Raw genomic sequence first — 20,690 nt, forward strand, 5'->3', positions numbered from 1 at the left:
GAGAATATTAAGATTATTGATAAATTATTAGATGAAAATAACACGTTATGGCTTCTGTTTTTATTATTTCTGCGTGGAAAATCCTGTTTCATATCTACGGAAGCCGATAAGTGCCAGGGTATAGAATTAATATTCACTTAACTGGCGGCCGTCATTTATCATCTGGCGGCCGCTATACAAATTAATTGGCGGCAGTCAGTTATTTTATCTGGCGGTCGCCACTTAATTTATCTGGCTGCCGCCACTTAGCTTATCTTGCGAACGCCACTTAATTTATCTGGCGGACGCCACTAAATTTATGCATGGTGGGTACCAATTGCAAAAACAATTTAATTCATATTGCTGAGTGATTATTTTGGAAAGATTTAGAATAGTACTCAAACACGAAGCATCGTTTTTCAAAGCATAGGGACAGTCGGGGGAAATATTGTCTTGTTGATAAGCAAAGAAGGAACCTAAAAAATGTCTCTTTTGCCCAAACTCCATACTCCTAAATTGGAGGGAGGGAGGGGGCTCCGTTCATCCTTCAATTCATCAGTTCATTCATTGCTACATTTTACCATTCATTACTACCACCAAAAGAGTGGGGTGGGGGCCAACCCGCCAATTAATCTTATTTCACATGTGAAAATAACTTAGTTTGCATATGAAAATAACAAAAATGAACGTTGTCAAAAAAGTGGAGGGTCAGGCCCCTGGTTCTACGCACCTGATACGTTGGTATATTAATAACACATAATTACACATAAAGATTTGCTCGTGTGCAAATATGTCGACATATTATTATACATATTACTAAGTATTGGAGAGAGATATTACAAGGATTGCACCCCTTTCATTTTGAGAGAGAGAGAGAGAGAGAGAGAGAGAGAGAGAGAGAGGGAGTTGAATAACTGGTGACCGCCATATAAGTTCATTTTTGTGGCGCCAGCCACTTAATCTAACTGGTAACCGCCACCAAATTTATATGATGACCGCCAGTTAATTCATATGGCGACCGCCAGTTAAATTATAAGTGGCAGTCGCCATATAAATTAAGTAGCGGCCGCCAGTTAAATTAATATTAATTCTATACCGTGGTACCTATCGGCTTCCGTACATATCCTTACATCTTGTGAAACATTTAATTTACATAAAAGATTGCAGACTTCAATCCGTGTGTATGCGGATCTAAATGATTGTATTTTTTAAACAAAGTTTTCCATACTATCTAGAAATATCATTTTAAACTTTGAAAGAAAAGTGGGTGGTATCCACAAGCGTTTGATTATCATTTTCCTAACAATTTATAATGATTATAAAATACATACGCATTAATTAGGTTTAACTTATGAAATATAAGATACGGAGGAACCCGAGTCTCTCTGTAATGTCTGATTCCCCTGATTGTTCATGCTGATCTCGTCATTATATTAATGCATACAACATTTTCCGTTCCGTTTTCCATTCCGTTTTCCGTTCCGAGTTTTAGCAGATGACTAAGAATCGATGATCAATACCTTTAAAATGTTTATTCCTAAGTACGCCATGTATTTTTCAACAGATCTTTAAACAGTTTAAACGGAAACCGAAAGTAGTTTCAGGTCATGTTTTAGTAGTTTCAGGTCATGTTTTGATAAATAATGAACAACCAGACTTCTGACACTTGAGGTAAGAATCTACGCTGTGTTTCTATCTAAAAAAAGTATATAATGTTAATCAAGTGCGACTCTAAACAGTCTACACGACTAGACAATAACATGTCGTGTCATGCAGTATGGCATCAATTGTCGCATTTCTAACGCATTCCAATCATTTAGTGTGAATTTCACATAGAATGAAACTTTTTAGAGATAGAGGAACATATCTTCCAACTACTCAAGGCAAAATGTCAAAATTTGTCCATTTCATTGGTTTACTAATTATGTCTATTTTTAGTCTATTTTCTCATGTTCTGATTTTGGCCGGGTGCACAACGTGCATCCGGCTTATAGTATGGCGAATGACTGGCGGGTGTGCGGCAATCTCTACCCAGAGTTATCGTTCCTTACACTCACTTATGACAACTCTGGGTAGAGATTGGGTGTGCGGGCGGGCAGGTGTGTGGGCGTCCCTGTAATAGAGTATTTAGTTAGTGTAAAAAAAACACCAACTCCTCTCATACCTCTAACTTGACATTCCTCAAACTTTGTACAATTGTTATGGACACATTGTAGATATGCATGTGTATAAAAGTTTGTGAAAGTGGTAAGACATTTTACGAAAATTGCCTGTTCACTTAAAAGAAAAGACAAATGCACATCTTCAATGTGTCCATAACAACTGTACAAAGTTTGAGGTGTGTCAAGTTAGAGGTGTAAGAGGAGTTGATTACACAAAATTCAAGACATGCTTAAAAATGACAAGTTCAACTACACGTAAATTTTTCGAAAAATTTACGTGATGTTGATTGATTGATTGCCTGTATATTGTTTAACGTCTCTCTCGAGAATTTTTCACTCATATGGAGACATCACCAATACCGGTGAAGGGCTGAACAATTTAAGCCTATGCTCGGCGCTTACGGCCATTGATTGAGCAGTGAGGGTTCTTTAGCGTGCCACACCTACTGCGACACGGGACATCCGTTTTAAGGTCATCTCCCAGGACCTGTGACATTCACACCTGATGCCGAGCGTGTGGCGATGGAACTGGACATCACGACTTGCGTCTGTCGCAGCCGAGATTCGAACCCCGACCTTCCGCATGTGAGGCGAACGCTCTACCTCTAGACGTGTATTTGAACTTTATCATTTTTAAGCAGGTCTTAAATAGATGGTACCTATTTTTGTAATTAACTCCTCGTACATCATTTATTTAACGTCCTTCAGACTTTGAACAGCTGTTATCGAAGCATTGAAGATGAGCATGTATCCTTTTGGAAGTGATCGGACATTCTTCAAAAAATCTACATGTACTTTGTGTAACGAGTTCCTCTTACAGCTTTCAGACATTGTACATTATAACTGTTATGAAAACATTGAAGATATATATGTGTATAGGAGAGGGCGTTCTAAGTTTTAAGAACTTGTGCTCAGTTCTTTTGTTATAACATCTAGACAATGAAATATGTTCAAATCAAATAATGTGACATTTTAAAAGTGCTTCTTTTAGGGGGTGTTATTGTTGAACAATTAATTGTACATTTATTAGGTCATTTTTTTCAATATGTAAAAGCATTTACGTAATTGATTCTCTACTACAAATACATCAGTTTATTTTCATTTCATCTGGATCCATGAACTGCTGTCTATATGGTGGATAACATATTTTAAAGCAACCCAGCCATTTCTGTTTTTGAATCGATTTTTTTAATATTTTTTTTTTTTTCCAAAAGCGTCGGTTTGGTAACTTTATTTTCTTCTATGACGAATAAGATTTAAAGAAAACAAATTATAAAGATATTCATTTTCAAGGATACTTTAGATTTAAGCATTAATTCAAAGGTATTTGGAGAGGCTTTCACAAAATAGTGAATCTGATAGTATATTAATGTAAACGCCAAATTTTGAGATTTTAATGACGGTTACTATGGCAACAATGTATACTCCCCGTGCATTCATATTCAAATCATCTAAAACAGTAACATAACTTCTTTTTTTTTTTTTTTTTTTTTTTTTACAAACAGAGCTATGATATTACTATATATACTAAACCAGTGAAACCCATATGTACCCGAACTCGTTTTCGAGCAAATTGACAATTTTTATAGATAGAACAGAATTAGAGTACCCACAGGAACCTACTTTTTACCTGGTGGTGCTACATTTTGACGGATTCGGACAGAAAACGGCATTACTTGTAGGGGACCTTTTGCACATAATATCTATCAAGTTTCATCAAAATCCTTCAAGCGATTTAAGAATGACCCGTCTCCTTTTTTACAGTCATAAAACTATATGGGAGAAAATCTTTAAAATTCTTGATTGTAAAAATTCTTGCGTCAAAGCAATTCTTTGCTTACAAATGATTGAAATAAAACTAATTAGTGCATCATGATCAACTCTAAACGAGAAAGAATGAATTAAATAACGCTTATCTCCCTGTAAACTGTCTGTCCCTACAGAGTGATTTGTGTTAATATGTGTATCTAATGCGCTCCAAATTGTTGCTGTTGTACATTTTTCAACAGAAACTTTAATGGGTTGGATCTTGATAGCAGAAAAGTTCGGACCTACTCAGAGTTTAACCTACAGGAAAGAAAATTATGCGACATGTGGAGGGAATAATCGGACTTTGTCTGTGGCATTGTATGATAGCAGAAGCACTGAAGAAATGTCCTCTCACTGTGGAGACCTGGAATACAGCATCCATGGCGTTACAATGTCAGCCTCCAAATTACTACCACTGCATCAGAGACGAAAACGGCCAGATCACTCAGCAGTGTTTACAGCGAGTCTGGATACAGCCAGGTTTGTGTGAATACTAACACTCAGATCACCCAGCAGTGTCTATTGAGAGTCTGGATACAGCCAGGTTTGTGTGAATACTAACACTCAGATCACCCAGCAGTGTCTACAGCGAGTCTGGATACAGCCAGGTTTGTGTGAATACTAACAGACAAATCACTTAGTAGTGTTTACAGCGAGTCTGGATACAGTCAGGTTTGTGTGAATACTAACAGACAAATCACTTAGTAGTGTTTACAGCGAGTCTGGATACAGCCAGGTTTGTGTGAATACTAACAGACAAATCACTTAGTAGTGTCTACAGCGAGTCTGGATACAGTCAGGTTTGTGTGAATACTAACAGACAAATCACTTAGTAGTGTTTACAGCGAGTCTGGATACAGTCAGGTTGTGAATACTAACACTCAGATCACCTATCAGTGTTCACAGCGAGTCTGGATACAGTCAGGTTTGTGTAAATACGTAAACGAAAGGGAATATTTGGGGAATTTCTAATTTCAAACATAAAATTACGTCTGTCATTCTATCTTTAGACATGTGTCCCGAGTTCAACGCTGAAGCCCAGCGGATTGACGTATACACCTGTAAGTCTGATGTGGACAACTGCCCGACTGCGACATTCTGGTCAAACGCCATCTACGTCTGTACGTATAGCTCACCGGTAACATACAAGTGAAAGTGAAGATGTTGAATTATTACAAACACAAATCTGCACATACCCTTTGAGTAATTTAGTTATTTGATTGCAGTTGAATTTATTTCAGATTTTAACAGGTATTCGCCAAGTTTGACTAACATTTGTAGATTTATCGCATGGTTCATTTTAGTACGTTAGAAGCTTATCTAAGTGAGACTGTTATAATGTTTATCAGTTCAACTGCGGAGCCTCGTTTTGATTAGCTGCAGATCTGTAGCTCTCTGAAAAAATATTGTGACGAAACAGAGAGCTACAGATCCACCCTTATAAAAACCCTCGATTTACGGCGCACAAAAAGCTGCGCACGGTTGAGGCCTGATATCGTAGTATTCTTGTGTTGTTGTCTCATAAATGTGATATCAAAAAATTCTTAACATATTGTCCTACTATAGTTGTGTCAAAACATACCTTCAAATATCCCTTAAAGCACCATACAACCTGAACACTCACGCTTTTGATGATTTCGTTCGTTGACGTAGCCATGTTAGATAGCCAGTCAATTCGAATCCCGGTTTATTTCCATACTTGTACAATAACGTCTAGATGTGAACTAATATCCCCACAAATATTTTAGCTAAATGTTTTAAATAATATATCATCCCAGTTCCTTTAAATAATAATTATTCAAATAGCTAAACTCACAGCAATGCGGCTTTCATTAGTCTGGTCCGACCTCCATCCCTGCCTCACGAGTGTTAAGGACCATAATGGGGTTTTGTAGCAATTTCATTAATCAAGAGCTTATTTTACCTTTAGAAAAACTATATTTTTTAATTTATGTTAATTATTCGTGTTGATGATAAATGAAGAGTGAATACATGACTTATAACGATTTTTATGAATAGACACCAATAGCAACAGGGTTCGAATTGACCGGATACCTAACATGGCTACGTCAACAAACGAAATCATTTGAAGCTGTAAGTTTTCGGGTCGTATGGGGCTTTAATGAATATTTGAAGGTATGTTTGGACACAGCTATATTAGGAAAATATGTTAAGAATTTTTTGATATCAAATTTATGAGATAACAACACAAAAATTACGATATCAGGCCTCAACCATGCGCAGCTTTTTGTGCGCCGTAAATCGAAGGTTTTTATAAGGGTTGGGTCTGTGGCTCTCTGTTCGTCATAATGTTTTTTTCAGAGAGCTACAGTTCTACAGCTACGTTTTGATATCAATGTGATGAAAATGTTAACGTGCCTTTTATCTGTTGATTAGATTTATTGAAGTAATGGTCCAAACTCTTAAATACTTAGCTGAACTATCTATATAACAGATCCCGGGTGTTTCTTCGAAGCTTCATCTACAACTTCAGGACCTGCCATGTGAGTTCTGCCTTCTACTCTACGTGTATCAAAAACATTCAGAAAAATGGTACAATATATCAACTAATTACATGTAATAATTTCTGTATCACAAAGGAGTGTTTCTCTGGACAGCATGTTCCCCGATACCTCTACTGAAGCACAGGATCCAGATGGCGCTACCGTCATTGTCGTTCCCGTTATTATTGTCGGTGTACTGCTTATCCTGGCTGCTATTGCTGGAGTAGTATGTTGGAGAAGAAAGCACAGAACAGGTTCGTTTCATAAATTCATTTATCGTTAAACATTAATAAATGTTTTCTGTGATTTTATGTAGTAAATATTTTATTCACTGTTTAAATACATTTTGGTGGGGGGTGGGGGGTTCCCATGCTTTCAGAGGAATTTCATTTGCATTAAGTAATCAAAGCAATTTTAGAATGGAACACTATACTGCTGATATTAAGCTATGTGTTATAAATAACACGTTGAAAGATTTAACCGCCATTCTTTATCTTTCAGATTCGCCCGGTGAGGAAACAGGAAACAGATTTGAGAGAGATATCGACACCCAACAAAATGAAGCTGACAAGATGTTAGGTAACTGTTATGTAGTGATCAAAACAAAAAAAAACATACAACTTTGAACGAGCGAATCTATTTCGGTAATACATGTATACTTCTGAAATCAATGCCTCGTTGATATGAGGCGTGTATATGGGCCCCGCGCCCATTTAACATTATACGGAATACCGTGCGGGTCTACACTAATTTTAAGGATTTTTTTAAAGTTCGTCTTGTCTCCACAAGCACTTTGGTTAAAAGATGAGTACAATGTTTATAGACTCTTGTTCTTTGTGGATTTCGTTTGTAGAAAAGCCGTCGTTCCTGTCGTGCAGAGCACGTGCGAGATCCATAGGTCGTGTAGGTAGAGCACATGCGAGGTCCATAGCTAGATCTGTATTATTTGAACATGGACCTCCCTAGTCCCGGTGGGGACGTTATGGGCTCTGAAGTATTTGGTATAGTCGACAGAAAAATAAAACTACGCTAGATTTCGTATGGTGAATACAGACCTATATCTGATTAAAGATCAGGGAGAAAAGTTTAGATGGAGAATAACGATATATATGTTGTTAGAAGATGTCACATGAATGCACTCACGTGCCCCCCATGTATACCGTAAAATATTTGATGGCCAGTTTCAACGTCTTTTTTTTTCTTTTTCTAATTTTTAGTCATAATATTAAAAAGTCGTGTTTCTAATGACTTGCGCTGTATGAAAAGGTGAAGATAACGAACAATGATCAATCTCATTACTCCTATAAGGAATTCAAAATTAAGATTTGGGCAAGTACAGCCGACCCCTAGATATACTAGAGGTGGATCAGGGGCCTAGGAGGAGTAAGCAAACCCCGTCGACCGATCACACGCGCCATGAGCCCTATGTCTTTGATCAGGTAAACGGAGTAATCTGTAGTCAAAATCAGTGTGTCAAGAACGGCCTAACAATCGGTATGAAAAGCAGACAGCATTTGACCCAATGATAGGTTGTATTGACGAACTAGATCGTTATAACGACCATAGAATTTGCGAAATGCTTAATTCAAACGAGACTGTTGGAACTCCTTTAACATTAACTTGCTTGTCAGTAGTCTGCCTTGATTTAAAAGCTTATCATACGCAGAACAAGCATTTATGTATCTGTATAACAAAAATGACCAAACTTTAGGGTTCTGCCAGTGTGAATATTGTATTTCCCATATAGCTTTATTAGTTGGTAATAATTATTAATTGGTTGTCGTCCGTCGTGTGTTAACAATTGAACATTTTTAACTTCTTGATAACTACCATTCCAATTCTTTTCAAATATGGTATTAATCATTGGAACAAGGGGGACATAAATTGTGAATTTCGGGACTCGTGCACCCCTGGGGCCTGAGGAGCGGGTTAAAAACTGCCAAAAATTGACAAAATTTCAAAAATCTTCTCTACAACCGCACATGTCTAGGAATAAATAAAAACATAGTGATGTAGAGCAGGAAGACTACTACCATTTGTAAATTTCATGATTCCCGGGATAGAGATTCTAACCCCAGGGCGGGACCAAACTTGATACATAATGTTTGTGTAAAACATTTAGATAACATCTTCTTTACTGCTATTAATACTAAATTAAAACTAAATGGATATTTAGAAAGAGCAGGTAGTTCTTTACCAAAATTGTAAAGTTGATGATCACAGGGATAGGGAATTTGATATCGGGGATGGGACCAAAGTGGTTAGTTATTAAATGTGTGAACAATAGAACATTTTTAACTTCTTCGTGATAACTACCATTTGAATGCTTTTCAAAAAGACCTTCACCAAAATTGTAAGTTTCATGATTCCTGGGTAAAGGTTCTGACTCCAGGAAGGGGCCAAACTTGGTATATAAAGTGTATATGTGTGGAACATTTAGATAATACCCTTTTCAATGTTATTGATACTAAATTGAAACTAATTAGGTATTAAGAAGGAGTAGGTAGTCCTTTATCAAAATTAATATTTATGACCACGGGGTGGAGCTAAAATTATTACAGCGATAATGTTTTCTTTAACATTTGAATTATTTTCTTGAAGTTTGTTAATATGGTATAAAAGCTAACTTTAGGAAATGCAGAAAAGGATGTGATCACTGTTCGTTATCTTCACCTTTCGTGTAGTCATATTATCTTAATGTGACATATATCATGTAAAACCTTTCATCACTTCAGGCACCTTCGAGGACATTTAAAAGAATGAAGTGTTCTTACAACTTGTACATGTACTTTTGTTGAATTTTTGTATTCAAAACACCTGAAAACAGGAATTTTTTCTAGATTCCATAGCCCTTGGGACTAGTGATACTTATAACTAATAAGCTGGTGATCAATACGTCATGTGGGCCACTTGTCATCAATTGACCTCAAAAATTACAAAATGACAATGATTTATAAATTTAGAACATGTAAACTACTTTTAATTAAAAAGTATAAGGGGGAATACAGCTTATAACTGGAAAATTTATTTTGAACAATATATGACACTATTTGTATATAACTATGTGTTATGTAATCACTTCTTTCTTTACTTGTATATGTATATGTACATTATTTGTATGTATTTTCATGCTGCCCCTTGAGGGCCCTTGATTGGAAATAATATATATATATATATATATATATATATATATATATTATTACTACAGTAACTTGATCCGAAGAGTCGGATCACGTCGAGTTGACAGGCGCGGGTCATCAGATCACACGAGACGCGAAGCGTCGAGTTTGATCTGATGATCCGCGCCTGTCAACGAGACGTGATCCAACTCTTCGGATCAAGTTACTGTGGTAATGATAAATTTATTATATACCCCCTTCTGCATTTTAAATCCACATTTCTAAGATAATAAATGTAATCCAAACTATCAAAAACACAGACATACTATGAAATTATGTTTTGTGTACGCAGTTTCGTTTGTGACGCGTTCAATATTTTCCACAAATAACGTTGCGTTGATGCATTGTGACGTCATTGTGACGGCATCAGTTTCAGAGGATACTGATACGGAATCAGAAAACCACAGTGTGGTGATCCGGAAAACCGGATCACACACTGTCAAATCCACAGTATCAATGAGCGATACATTGATGGGTATATAATAAATATATATATATATATATATATATATATATATATATATATATATTATATACCCATCAATGTATCGTTCTTTGATATTGTGGATTTCACAGCGTGTGTTCCGGTTTTCCGGATCATCACCCTGTAGTTTTCTGATTAAGTATCAGTATCCTCTGAAACTGATAACGTCACAATGACGTCACAATGCATCAACGCAACGTTTTTATGCTTAAAATATTGGCCGCGTCACAAACAAAACTGCATACACAAAACATAATTTCCCTGTATGTCTGTATTTTTGATAATTTGGATTACATTTAGTATCATATAAATGTGGATTTAAAATGCATATAGGGGGTATATAATAAATTCATCATTACTACAGTAACTTGATCCGAAGAGTTGGATCACGTCTCGCTGACAGGCGCGAATCATCAGATCAAACTCGACACTTCGCGTCTCGTGTGATCTGATGATCCGCGCCTGTCAGCTCGACATGATCCGACTCTTCGGATCAAGTTACTGTAGTAGTAGTAGTAGTAGTAGTAGTAGTAATAATAATATATATAATATACATTACGGATTTGAATAAATTTAAGAACATTCTAAACGAATTGGATATCAATTTAAAATTCACAATGGATTACAGTACATCTTGTATACCATTCCTGGATGTTTCTGTTATCAAAAAGGAGGATAAAATAATTACAGATATTTTTTACAAACACACGGACACTCACCAGTATTTACACTTTTCGTCCTCGCATCCAAGACACACAAAACGTGCCATACCTTACAACCTCGCCAGAAGAATATGTACCATCGTTAGCGAAGAACCTACCAGAGAACAACGTTTAGGGGAATTAAATAGTTATTTACAAAAACAGAATTATCCAATCAAACTTATAAACGACGGAATCAAGAAAGCCAGAGAACTCAATAGAGAAAATCTTATCAATAAATCCAAAATCAATCCCACAACAAATTCACACATTTTACCGTTTGTTACAACATACAACCCAAGGAACTCTAATGTTACACCTATCGTTCGGCAACTCAACGACCTACTAAAAACAGATGAAAAAATGGGGAAAATTATGAAGAAATATACTTTTATCAACAGCAAGAGACAACCGAAAAATCTTAGGAGACTGTTATGTAAATCTAATTTTCAGGAGAAGTCCAACAAAAAAAATTTCACCGTTACCAAATGTGACGATCGGCGATGCGGAACGTGCCCATACTTAAGGGAAGGAAATTCGTTCGAATTTAACAAGGAATTTACGGTTAATTCAGATATGACGTGCTCCACCAAAAATTTAATTTATGTTATAACATGTGCTGGCTGTGGAAAACATTATATCGGTGAAACTGGAACTACTCTGCGAACTCGTATACGAGTTCATAAACAACACATTTCAGCACCCGAATACAGAAAAATTAAAGTTAGTGAACATATAGATGTGTGTGGCCACGGACAATTCAGTGTATTTCCGTTTTATAAACTGTATACAGAAAATACTATTTCCCGACGAGAAAAAGAAAGACACTTTATTAAGACTTTAAAACCGGCTCTCAATAGCTTACTGTAAAATATGTTTACTGTTATTATCTATGACGTCATAATATGCTTAACGTAAAATCCTTTTCCCTTCATTCGTTTATGACGTCGTTATGCACGTGAAATGTTAGGACGCCTTTATGACGTCAAACCATTTCAAAACTATTTTAAAATGTAACGCCTGAGGATTATAAAATGAAAGCGCTTGCGTTAAATTTTTAACTTTGTGTACTGTTTATTCTATTTCTTTTAATATTTTATACCGGACACTGTGATTTTTTTTAAAAACACAATTTGGATATATATACATGTATATATATAACGTTCTCCAATCTTCTCCACTTTTAGATTCACTCACTGAGAAAAGAATGAAGAGTGTAGATGATGTCAATCTACTTCTAACTGAGACTTTATAATATATTGAATCGTCTTTCTTCTCCACTTTCAGATTCGCCCACAACGCAAAGAATTGATAATGTAGCTGAAGTTAATCTACCTTTATCTGAAACATCTGTGATGCGAGGTAATGCTCGATAACTAGCCATACCTGTATCTATGAACATGCAAATATATTAATTAAAGAATTGACATGGAACATTAGAATAGAATTAGACTGCTGAAATTCCTTTATGTTGATGGTTTTTAAGATCGTCTCCCAAAGCCCCTTGATTTATGTGTTATCTACTTCTTTTCTAGACGACTCTCCCAAAAACGAACGTTATGACAATTCTATGAAACTTGATGGACAGCTCAGGGGTAAGGTTTTCGTTTTTATTTGCATTATGTTACAAGGTAGACAGAGAATCCCGATATTCTCAGTTTGATCAAAATTTTGTAGAACCAGATTTTAACATCATAAACATGACGTTTGACCGGCACTTTCAGTATTTAAGATAAAATGGCTGTTTCCGCGTATGGTTTGAGTCAAGATAAGAAAATTTTCTCTCTTTGAATACAGACAACAGGTCTTGATTCAAGTTTTTGGGATTTTAGAGGACATACCAAGCGATAATAACCACCGATAGATCTCATTTGTCTTCAATTGCTTTTCTATCTATTATATATTTTTAAAAAGTTATAAAAAGTGTACCATATTAATCTAATCATTATGGGTACCATGTTAAGTTAGAGAATATGGTGGCCAATCAGCATCATGCATGTTCCATATACATTGCTCTGGTTTCCAACTTCAGAGATTAGAACTCGCAAACTTCCTGATAAGATTTCCTATGTTTGTTGATAACCAGTAGTGTATAGCTTTAGGAAAGCTATTTTCTAAAGTATCTGACCAGCACAATCAAGTTTGTGTTGAAGATTTGTACCCGGACAATCATCTTTGTTCTTTTTAAAATTAAATATTTCAGGTTTTGTGTGAAGTTTTCACGAAAGATTGTTTTAGCTCACCTGAGCTGAAAGTTCAAGTGAGATTTTCTGATCGCCTGTTCGTTGTCTATCCGTCTGTAAACTTTTTACATTTTCAACCTCCTTCTCCAGAATCACTCCAAGGCCAATTTCAACGAAACTTGGCAAAAAGCATCCTTGGGTGAAGGGCTTTCACGTTTGTTCAAATGAAGAGCCATGTCCTTTTCAAAAGGGAGATAATCACAAAAATGCAAAAATAGGGTGGGGTCATTTAAAAATCTTTTCCTCAAAAACCACTGGGCCAGAAAAGCTGAAATTTACATGAAAGTTTCCTAATATAGTGCAGATTTAAGTTTGTTCAAATCATTGTCCCCGGGTGTGGGATGGAGTCACAAGGGGGATCAAAGTTTTGAATACAAATATACATGTATAGGGAAAATCTTTAAAAATCTTATCCTCAAGAACCACTGAGCCTGAAAAGCTGAGATTTACTGGAAAGCTTTCTGAGATAATGCAGATTCACGTTTGTTCAAATCATGTCCCCCGGGGTTAGGATGGGGCCACAAGGGGGGATCAAAATTTTGAATACAAATATATAGGGAAAATCTTTAAAAATATTCTTCTCAAGAACGAATGAGCCAGAAGAGCTGAGATTTACATGAAAGCTTTCTGACACAGTGCTAATTCAAGTTTGTTCAAATCATGTCCCCCAGGGTTAGGTTGGGGCCACAATAGGGGATTAAAATTTTACATAGAAATATATAGGAAGAATCTTTAAAAATCTTATTCTCAAGAACCAATGACCTAGAAGAGCTGAGATTTACATGACAGCTTCCTGACATAGTGCAGATTCAAGTTTGTTCAAAGTATGGCCACTGGTGGTAGGTTGGGGTCACAATAGGGGATGAAAGCTTTACATACAAATATAGAGGGGAAATCTTTAAAAATCTTCTTCTCAAGAACCATTGGGCCAAAGAAGTTGACATTTACATGAAAGCTTTCCGACATAGTGCAGATTCAAGTTTTTAAAAATCTTGTCCTCCGGGAATAGGTTGGGCCCACAATACGGACTAAGGTTTTACATGCAAATATATATGGAAATTCTTCAGATATTGGCAAAGGTGACTCAGGTGAGCGATGTGGCCCATGGGATATATATATATAACGTTCCCCAATGTTGTATTGTCAATTCTTCTCCAGTTTTAGATTCACTCACTGAGAAAAGAATGAAGAGTGTAGATGATGTCAATCTACTTCTAACTGAGACTTTATATATTGAATCGTCTTTCTTCTCCACTTTCAGATTCGCCCACAACGCAAAGAATTAATAATGTAGCTGAAGAAAATCTACCTTTATCCGAGACATCTGTGATGCGAGGTAATGCTCGATAACTAGCCATACCTGTATCTATGAACATGCAAATATATTAAAGAATTGACATGGAACATTAGAATAGAATTAGACTGCTGAAATTCCTTTATGTTGATGGTTTTTAAGATCGTCTCCCAAAGCCCCTTGATTTATGTGTTATCTACTTCTTTTCTAGACGACTCTCCCAAAAACGAACGTTATGACAATTCTATGAAACTTGATGGACAGCTCAGGGGTAAGGTTTTCGTTTTTATTTGCATTATAAGGTAGACAGAGAATCCCGATATTCTCAGTTTGATCAAAATTTTGTAGAACCAGATTTTAACACTTTCAGTATTTAAGATAAAATGGCTATTTCCGCGTATGGTTTGAGTTAAGATAAGAAAATTTTCTCTCTTTGAATACAGACAACAGGTCTTGATTCAAGTTTTTGGGATTTTAGAGGACATGCCAAGCGATAATAACTACCAATGGATCTCATTTGTCTTCAATTGCTTTTCTATCTATTATATATTTTTAAAAAGTTATAAAAAGTGTACCATATTAATCTAATCATTATGGGTACCATGTTAAGTTAGAGAATATGGTGGCCAATCAGCATCATGCATGTTCCATATACATTGCTCTGGTTTCCAACTTCAGAGATTAGAACTCACAAACTTCCTGATAAGATTTCCTATGTTTGTTGATAAGCAGTAGTGTATAGCTTTAGGAAAGCTATTTTTTAAAGTATCTGACCAGCACAATTAAGTTTGTGTTGAAGATTTGTACCCGGACGACCATATTTGTTCTTTTTAAAATTAAATATTTCAGGTTTTGTGTGAAGTTTTCATGAAATATTATTGTTTTTGTTCTATGCTACACTCTTTGGCTTAGCCAGGTCTTACTGATTCCCAGCATGTTTAGTATTGAGGTCTTTATTATTAGCTCACCTGAGCCGAAGGCTGAAGTGAGCTTTTCTGATCAAAATTTGTCCGTTGTCTGTCGTCGTTGTTGTCGTTGTTGTAAACTTTTCACAATTTTATCTTCTCCTTCAGAACCACTGGGCCAATTTCAACCAAACTTGGCCAAAAGCATCTTTGGATGAAGGGCTTTGGAGTTTGTTCAAATGAAGGGCCATGTCCCTTTCAAAGGGGAGATAATCACAAAAATAGGGTGGGGTCATTTAAAAATCTTCTCAAGAACCACTGAGCCAGAAAAGCTGAGATTTACATGAAAACTTTCTGACATAGTGCAGATTCAAGTTTGTTCAATTCATTGGCCCTGGGGTTGGATGGGGCCATAATAGGGGATCAAAGTTTTACATACAAATATATAGGAAAAATCTTTTAAAATCTTCTTCTCAAGAACCACTGAGCCAGAAAAGCTGATATTTACATGAAAACTTTCTGACATAGTGCAAATTCAAGTTTGTTTAAATCATGGCCCCCGGAGGTAGGGTGGGGCCACAAGGGGGATCAAAGTTTTACATACAAATATATAGGGAAAAATTAAAAAATCTTCTTCTCAAGAACCACTAAGCCAGAAAAGCTGATATTTACATGAAAGCTTCCTGACATTATGCAGATTTAAGTTTGTTCAAATCATGGGCCCCGGGGTTAGGATGGGGCCACAGTAGAAGATCAAAGTTTTACATACAAATAGGAAAAATCTTCTCAAGAACCACTAAGCCAGAAAAGCTGATTTTTACATGAAAACTTTCCGACATGGTGAAGATTCAAGTTTGTTCAAATCATGGCCCCGGGGGTAGGATGGGGTCACAAGGGGGGATCAAAGTTTTACATACAAATATATAGGGGAAAACTTTAAAAATCTTCTTCTCAAGAACCACTAAGCCAGAAAAGCTGATATTTACATGAAAGCTTCCTGACATAATGCAGATTTAAGTTTATTCAAATCATGCCCCCCAGGGATAGGATGGGGCCACAAGGGGATCAAAGTTTTACATATAAATTTATACATTGTAGTTAAAATCTTTTTATCAATAACCACTGAGTCAGAAAAGCTGATATTTACAAGAAAACTTTCTGACATGGTGCAGATTCATGTTTGTTCAAACCATGGCCCCCAGGAGTAGGATGCCGGGGCCACAAGTGGGGGGGGGGGGAGTCAAAGTTTTACATACAAATATAGGGAAAATCTTTAAAAATCTTCTCAAAAACCATTGGGCCAAGGAAGTTGACATTTACATGAAAGCTTTCTGACGTAGTGTAGATTCAAGTTTGCAAAAATCGTGGCCTCCAGGGGTAGTTGGGGCCATAATAGGGACTAAAGTTTTACATGCAAATATATATGGAAAGTCTTCAGATATGGGCCAAGGTGACTCAGGTGAGCGATGTGGCCCATGGGCCTCTTGTTAACAATTACCAGGCCATTTTCTGATTAAATTTTTAAGATCAGCGGATTCACTTTGATTTCTTATGCTTACAAATGATAAATGATTTTTATAGTGAGCGAAGCTCGTGTCGTGAAGCGACGCGACGAGGTCGCTCCAACGATTACGCAATTGAGTCACGTGGTTTGCTCTTCATCAGCTGAAAAATGATGGGGACTACCCATAATGCCTCCGGAAAAATGTCGCAGTCACTGCGGTATACTTCATTGACAATCCCGTCATTAAAATAATTAGATTGTTTAGAAAGTACAATTAACGTTTTTTAAAAATTCCAGACAAGCTTTCTCATAGCTTCAAACGTTTTGTTTTTGCTTGGTTTGAGAGAAGAAAAAACATTGCAGCTAATATGACGTCACAATTTGTAACTGTTTACACCAAGCGCGTTATATTTCCCGCGTTAAATGAAGAGGCGGATAAAAGTCGTGTTGCAAGATGTTAATGGGCTTCGCTCGTCTCAACGGTCACACCGAACAACATATTAGAAATAAAGCATGTAAACATTGTCCCTTACTACACACAATAGTCTTTACATGCTACAACTTGCAAACGTATGCGTGATTGAACTTTTATTAACTTTTCATAAACTGAAATAAACATAATTTTATCTAAAACATTTGATATTACCAAATCTAAAACCTGCGTGAAGAATGTTAATATTTACAAGATTGTTTTTTTTTATTTTCAGATTACGCTAACAGACTAGAAGGGCTGTATACGGATATAAGAATATGCCTTCTTCTTTCACACACAAGTGTAAGTGAAACGAAAATTGAAGAGGCATCAGGGTTAATGGGAGAGAAGATCGTCATAGAAAATGATTTCAAAATGTGGGAGACGAACAAATCGAGGTTGATGTATTTTTTCCGAAATTGGGTAGATATAGATCAAGAACACTGTGTTGATGAAGTAAAGGGAACACTTATCGAAGTTTTACAGGCGGTCATAGAAAAGGGTACAAAATTTGTCATCATTTTACCCTTATCAATTTGGCATAAAGATCAAAGAATACAGGAATTGAGAGACCTTCCTTGCTGTAAGATACGATACTGAAGATTAAAGCGATTCCGGGTGATTTTATGTGACTGATTCTGCTCCGTCCAGTTGTATTCTACATAACCGGTGGTAATCTACAGTGTCGATGTTCTTGTTTTCTATTCCCTCCCGAAGTATCTCACACCTTCAGCGGTAATTTACACCGTTCAACGTCCTACATTCTACTCCGTTTAGTTGCATTGTGCCATACATGTAACGCTACCCCGATAGGATATAAACCAATTTTACGTTATTTATCTATGCATGACGATATTTGTAATTGGTTATTTATATGACCAAACATTGACGATTTCTCTATTGTGTTCGAGTTTATCATACTTCATTAATTTCTTTTCTTTCTTTCTCTTTTTTTTTTTTTTTTAAGATATCAACCATTTGTAAGATGCCTTTTATGATCTTTTGAAACCACATTTTACATATTTTTACATACAGTACGGCCAGCGCGGATCCCGTATTTTCCGCTCTCCCCCGCGGGATAGAGCTACCGCGGTATATGTATTGCTGGTAATATACGAAAACTTTTATTTTCAAAAGAAGAGTTTCAAATTATTTTTTGAATTTGGATATCTAAAGATTTCTCGGAGAGTTTTTCACATGGGTAAATCCAGCTCACACGACAATGAATTAATCTTAAAAGATTTGATACTGTTTCAATATGCACAAATATGGCACTGTTAATGATGAGAAATATCAACAAGATATATGGAAGTGAAACGCATTGTATGAAACATCTGTGGAAATATACATGTATTCTATATATATGCTCTCTTTCTATAGGCAGCGAGGTGCAACTCTAGATATTGTGTCATATGTCTTCATTTTTAAAAGGTATTGATTTTATTGAATGTATGTTTTTCGTGTTTGTTGTACATTCTTGATGTAATCATATTTACAAATTAAATGAAATTAATGTTTTATATGTACATATGTATATGACTCTTTTTTATTGTTTACAACACGTTGATTAGGAATATTTAAATTCAAACTAAATTTTCTTAGGACACCCCGGGAAAAAACCCTTTCACGAGGGATTGATACATGCACCTCACTGTCAAACCAGTTATCACGTGGTCATCCCAATGGCAGTGCATCCAATGAAATTCGTGAAAGTAACCACACTGTTACATTTAGCTCCCTGATAACCACAGGAAGAATAGGTGGTCTGAAAGAAAAATAATAATGTAGACGAAATAATAAAATTTCCGTTAAATGACTGCGATGTGCCCAGAACACACGTTAGCTACAGTCAGTTTGGGTAACATGCTGTTTGCCATGTTTCATACCATTCTTGACACCCTGATTTTGACTACGGATTACTAACGGTGGGTGTGACCGATCAACAGGGGATGCTTAATCCTCTTTGGCACCTTATTCCACCTCTGGTATATCCAGGTGTCTGTGTTTGTCCTACTCTTAATTTTGTTTTCTTTATAGAAGTTATGAGATTGATCCCTGTTCGTTATCTTCACTTATACATCAGGGCCCCCGATAGTAGGGTAGTATGATAATAGATGATCGAAGTTTAGCATGCGGACATACCGGATTTTTAAAAATACAAATCCTTAAGAGCCACTTGGTTAGCAAAATTGAAATTTTAAGCAAAAGTTTCCTGGCATAGAGTATATAGATCTATGTTTGTTCAAATCAACTGTTCGGGTCTTTCCGGCAAACTGGGGAAAACCAATCGCTCAAGTGTCACGTCTAACTCCTTCGTATGCCCGACGATGCAAAAGACGGTTGTCACTCCACTTACGAAGTTGCTTATATTGAATATTGAACTATCTGTTATACTGTGCAAAGTAAAAATAAATCCCCAGTAACATTATTCAACTTTGGAAATAATGAAAATATTCAGAAATTTCAACATATCCGGAGTGGAATATTCTATTGCAGAGACTTGTGTTTACTGTAAGCTTGACGTCAAATATTTATGATCAACTTAATTTATTTTAGGCTTGTGAATGAATCCCAGTGTATCCTTACAAATTACAAGCCCCCCCTCCCCCCAAAAAGGGGAAGGGGAGGGGTCAAACATGTAGCAAATATATCGGCATTGTAATAAAGATTTTGTTCTGTACAATATGATATTGTTTAATGTCCTCATTAAAAAGTACTTTATTGCTACATGGAAATCGATTTTTTTATTATCCCATTGTGCGATTTTCATTACACTACGATTTCCCCCCATTTTCTTCTGAATTGAATGTAAAGGTTATATCAGGCGCGCATAGGACCAGGATGGGTTTGAGGGTCCGAATTCATCACCCCCTGAGCTTAGTAGCAAATTAATATATTTGCATATTTTCAAGCACTTTTTAAAAAGTTGTATAATACTAAATGTTAGTCCCTTGTTTCAATTGAATCCCAAAAATAGCAAAAATATTGCATGGGGAGGAATCTACTTCCCCCCCGGGGGGGGGGGGGGTATCTGAATATGTATTTGCCTTCGTTATGATGGTGAAACAAATTATCAATTTTGTAAAAGGTATGTCATATGTAAAAAAAAAAAAAAAAAAAAAAAAAAAAAGTATACATAAACGAAATGTTGGCGACCTCTGGACACCTTTAAGAAGCAGCTGTCCTTGGAAAAACCACTATGGTGTATCATTATCTATGCTAATATCACCAGGTTCAACGCAACATTAGCGGGTTCAGTTTTGTTGGAACGCAGGTTCGGTATCTTATTAACATGAAAATCGCTCTGCAGATGAACAATTTATCAAATATTTCCCTTAATATAGCAAATATCCGGAAAATAATGTGCACACGGGTTGTCAGATAGGGTAGTCTTTCTATTGATACTACTCAATGACAGTTTAAATAACCCGTGGAATTGGAGACCATTCATGGA

At 36.2% G+C, this 20,690-nt stretch overlaps 1 protein-coding gene across 1 annotated transcript; it reads left to right on the forward strand.

The window, feature by feature from the left end:
- Nucleotides 1-1,494: 1,494 nt before the first annotated feature.
- Nucleotides 1,495-18,768, forward strand: LOC125683380 (uncharacterized). The gene is made up of 11 exons (XM_048924516.2): nucleotides 1,495-1,650; nucleotides 4,151-4,430; nucleotides 4,961-5,071; nucleotides 6,406-6,454; nucleotides 6,551-6,708; nucleotides 6,956-7,033; nucleotides 12,106-12,180; nucleotides 12,354-12,413; nucleotides 14,323-14,397; nucleotides 14,567-14,626; nucleotides 17,472-18,768. Exons 2-11 carry the CDS (start codon nucleotides 4,226-4,228, stop codon nucleotides 17,834-17,836), a joined length of 1,236 nt encoding a protein of 411 aa, XP_048780473.1. The 5' UTR covers nucleotides 1,495-1,650; nucleotides 4,151-4,225; the 3' UTR covers nucleotides 17,837-18,768.
- The last annotated feature ends 1,922 nt before the right edge of the window (nucleotides 18,769-20,690 follow it).

Source organism: Ostrea edulis, chromosome 6, assembly GCF_947568905.1.
Source record: "Ostrea edulis chromosome 6, xbOstEdul1.1, whole genome shotgun sequence".
NCBI lineage: Eukaryota > Metazoa > Mollusca > Bivalvia > Ostreida > Ostreidae > Ostrea > Ostrea edulis.

Excerpts from the sequence above, each read along its gene's own strand:
- LOC125683380 (XM_048924516.2), top strand. The coding sequence starts at position 4,226 with ATGCGACATGTGGAGGGAATAATCGGACTTTGTCTGTGGCATTGTATG. Across the intron at positions 12,414-14,322 it reads ACTTGATGGACAGCTCAGGG|ATTCGCCCACAACGCAAAGA; the intron begins GTAAGGTTTTCG and ends CTCCACTTTCAG. Across the intron at positions 14,398-14,566 it reads CGAGACATCTGTGATGCGAG|ACGACTCTCCCAAAAACGAA; the intron begins GTAATGCTCGAT and ends CTTCTTTTCTAG.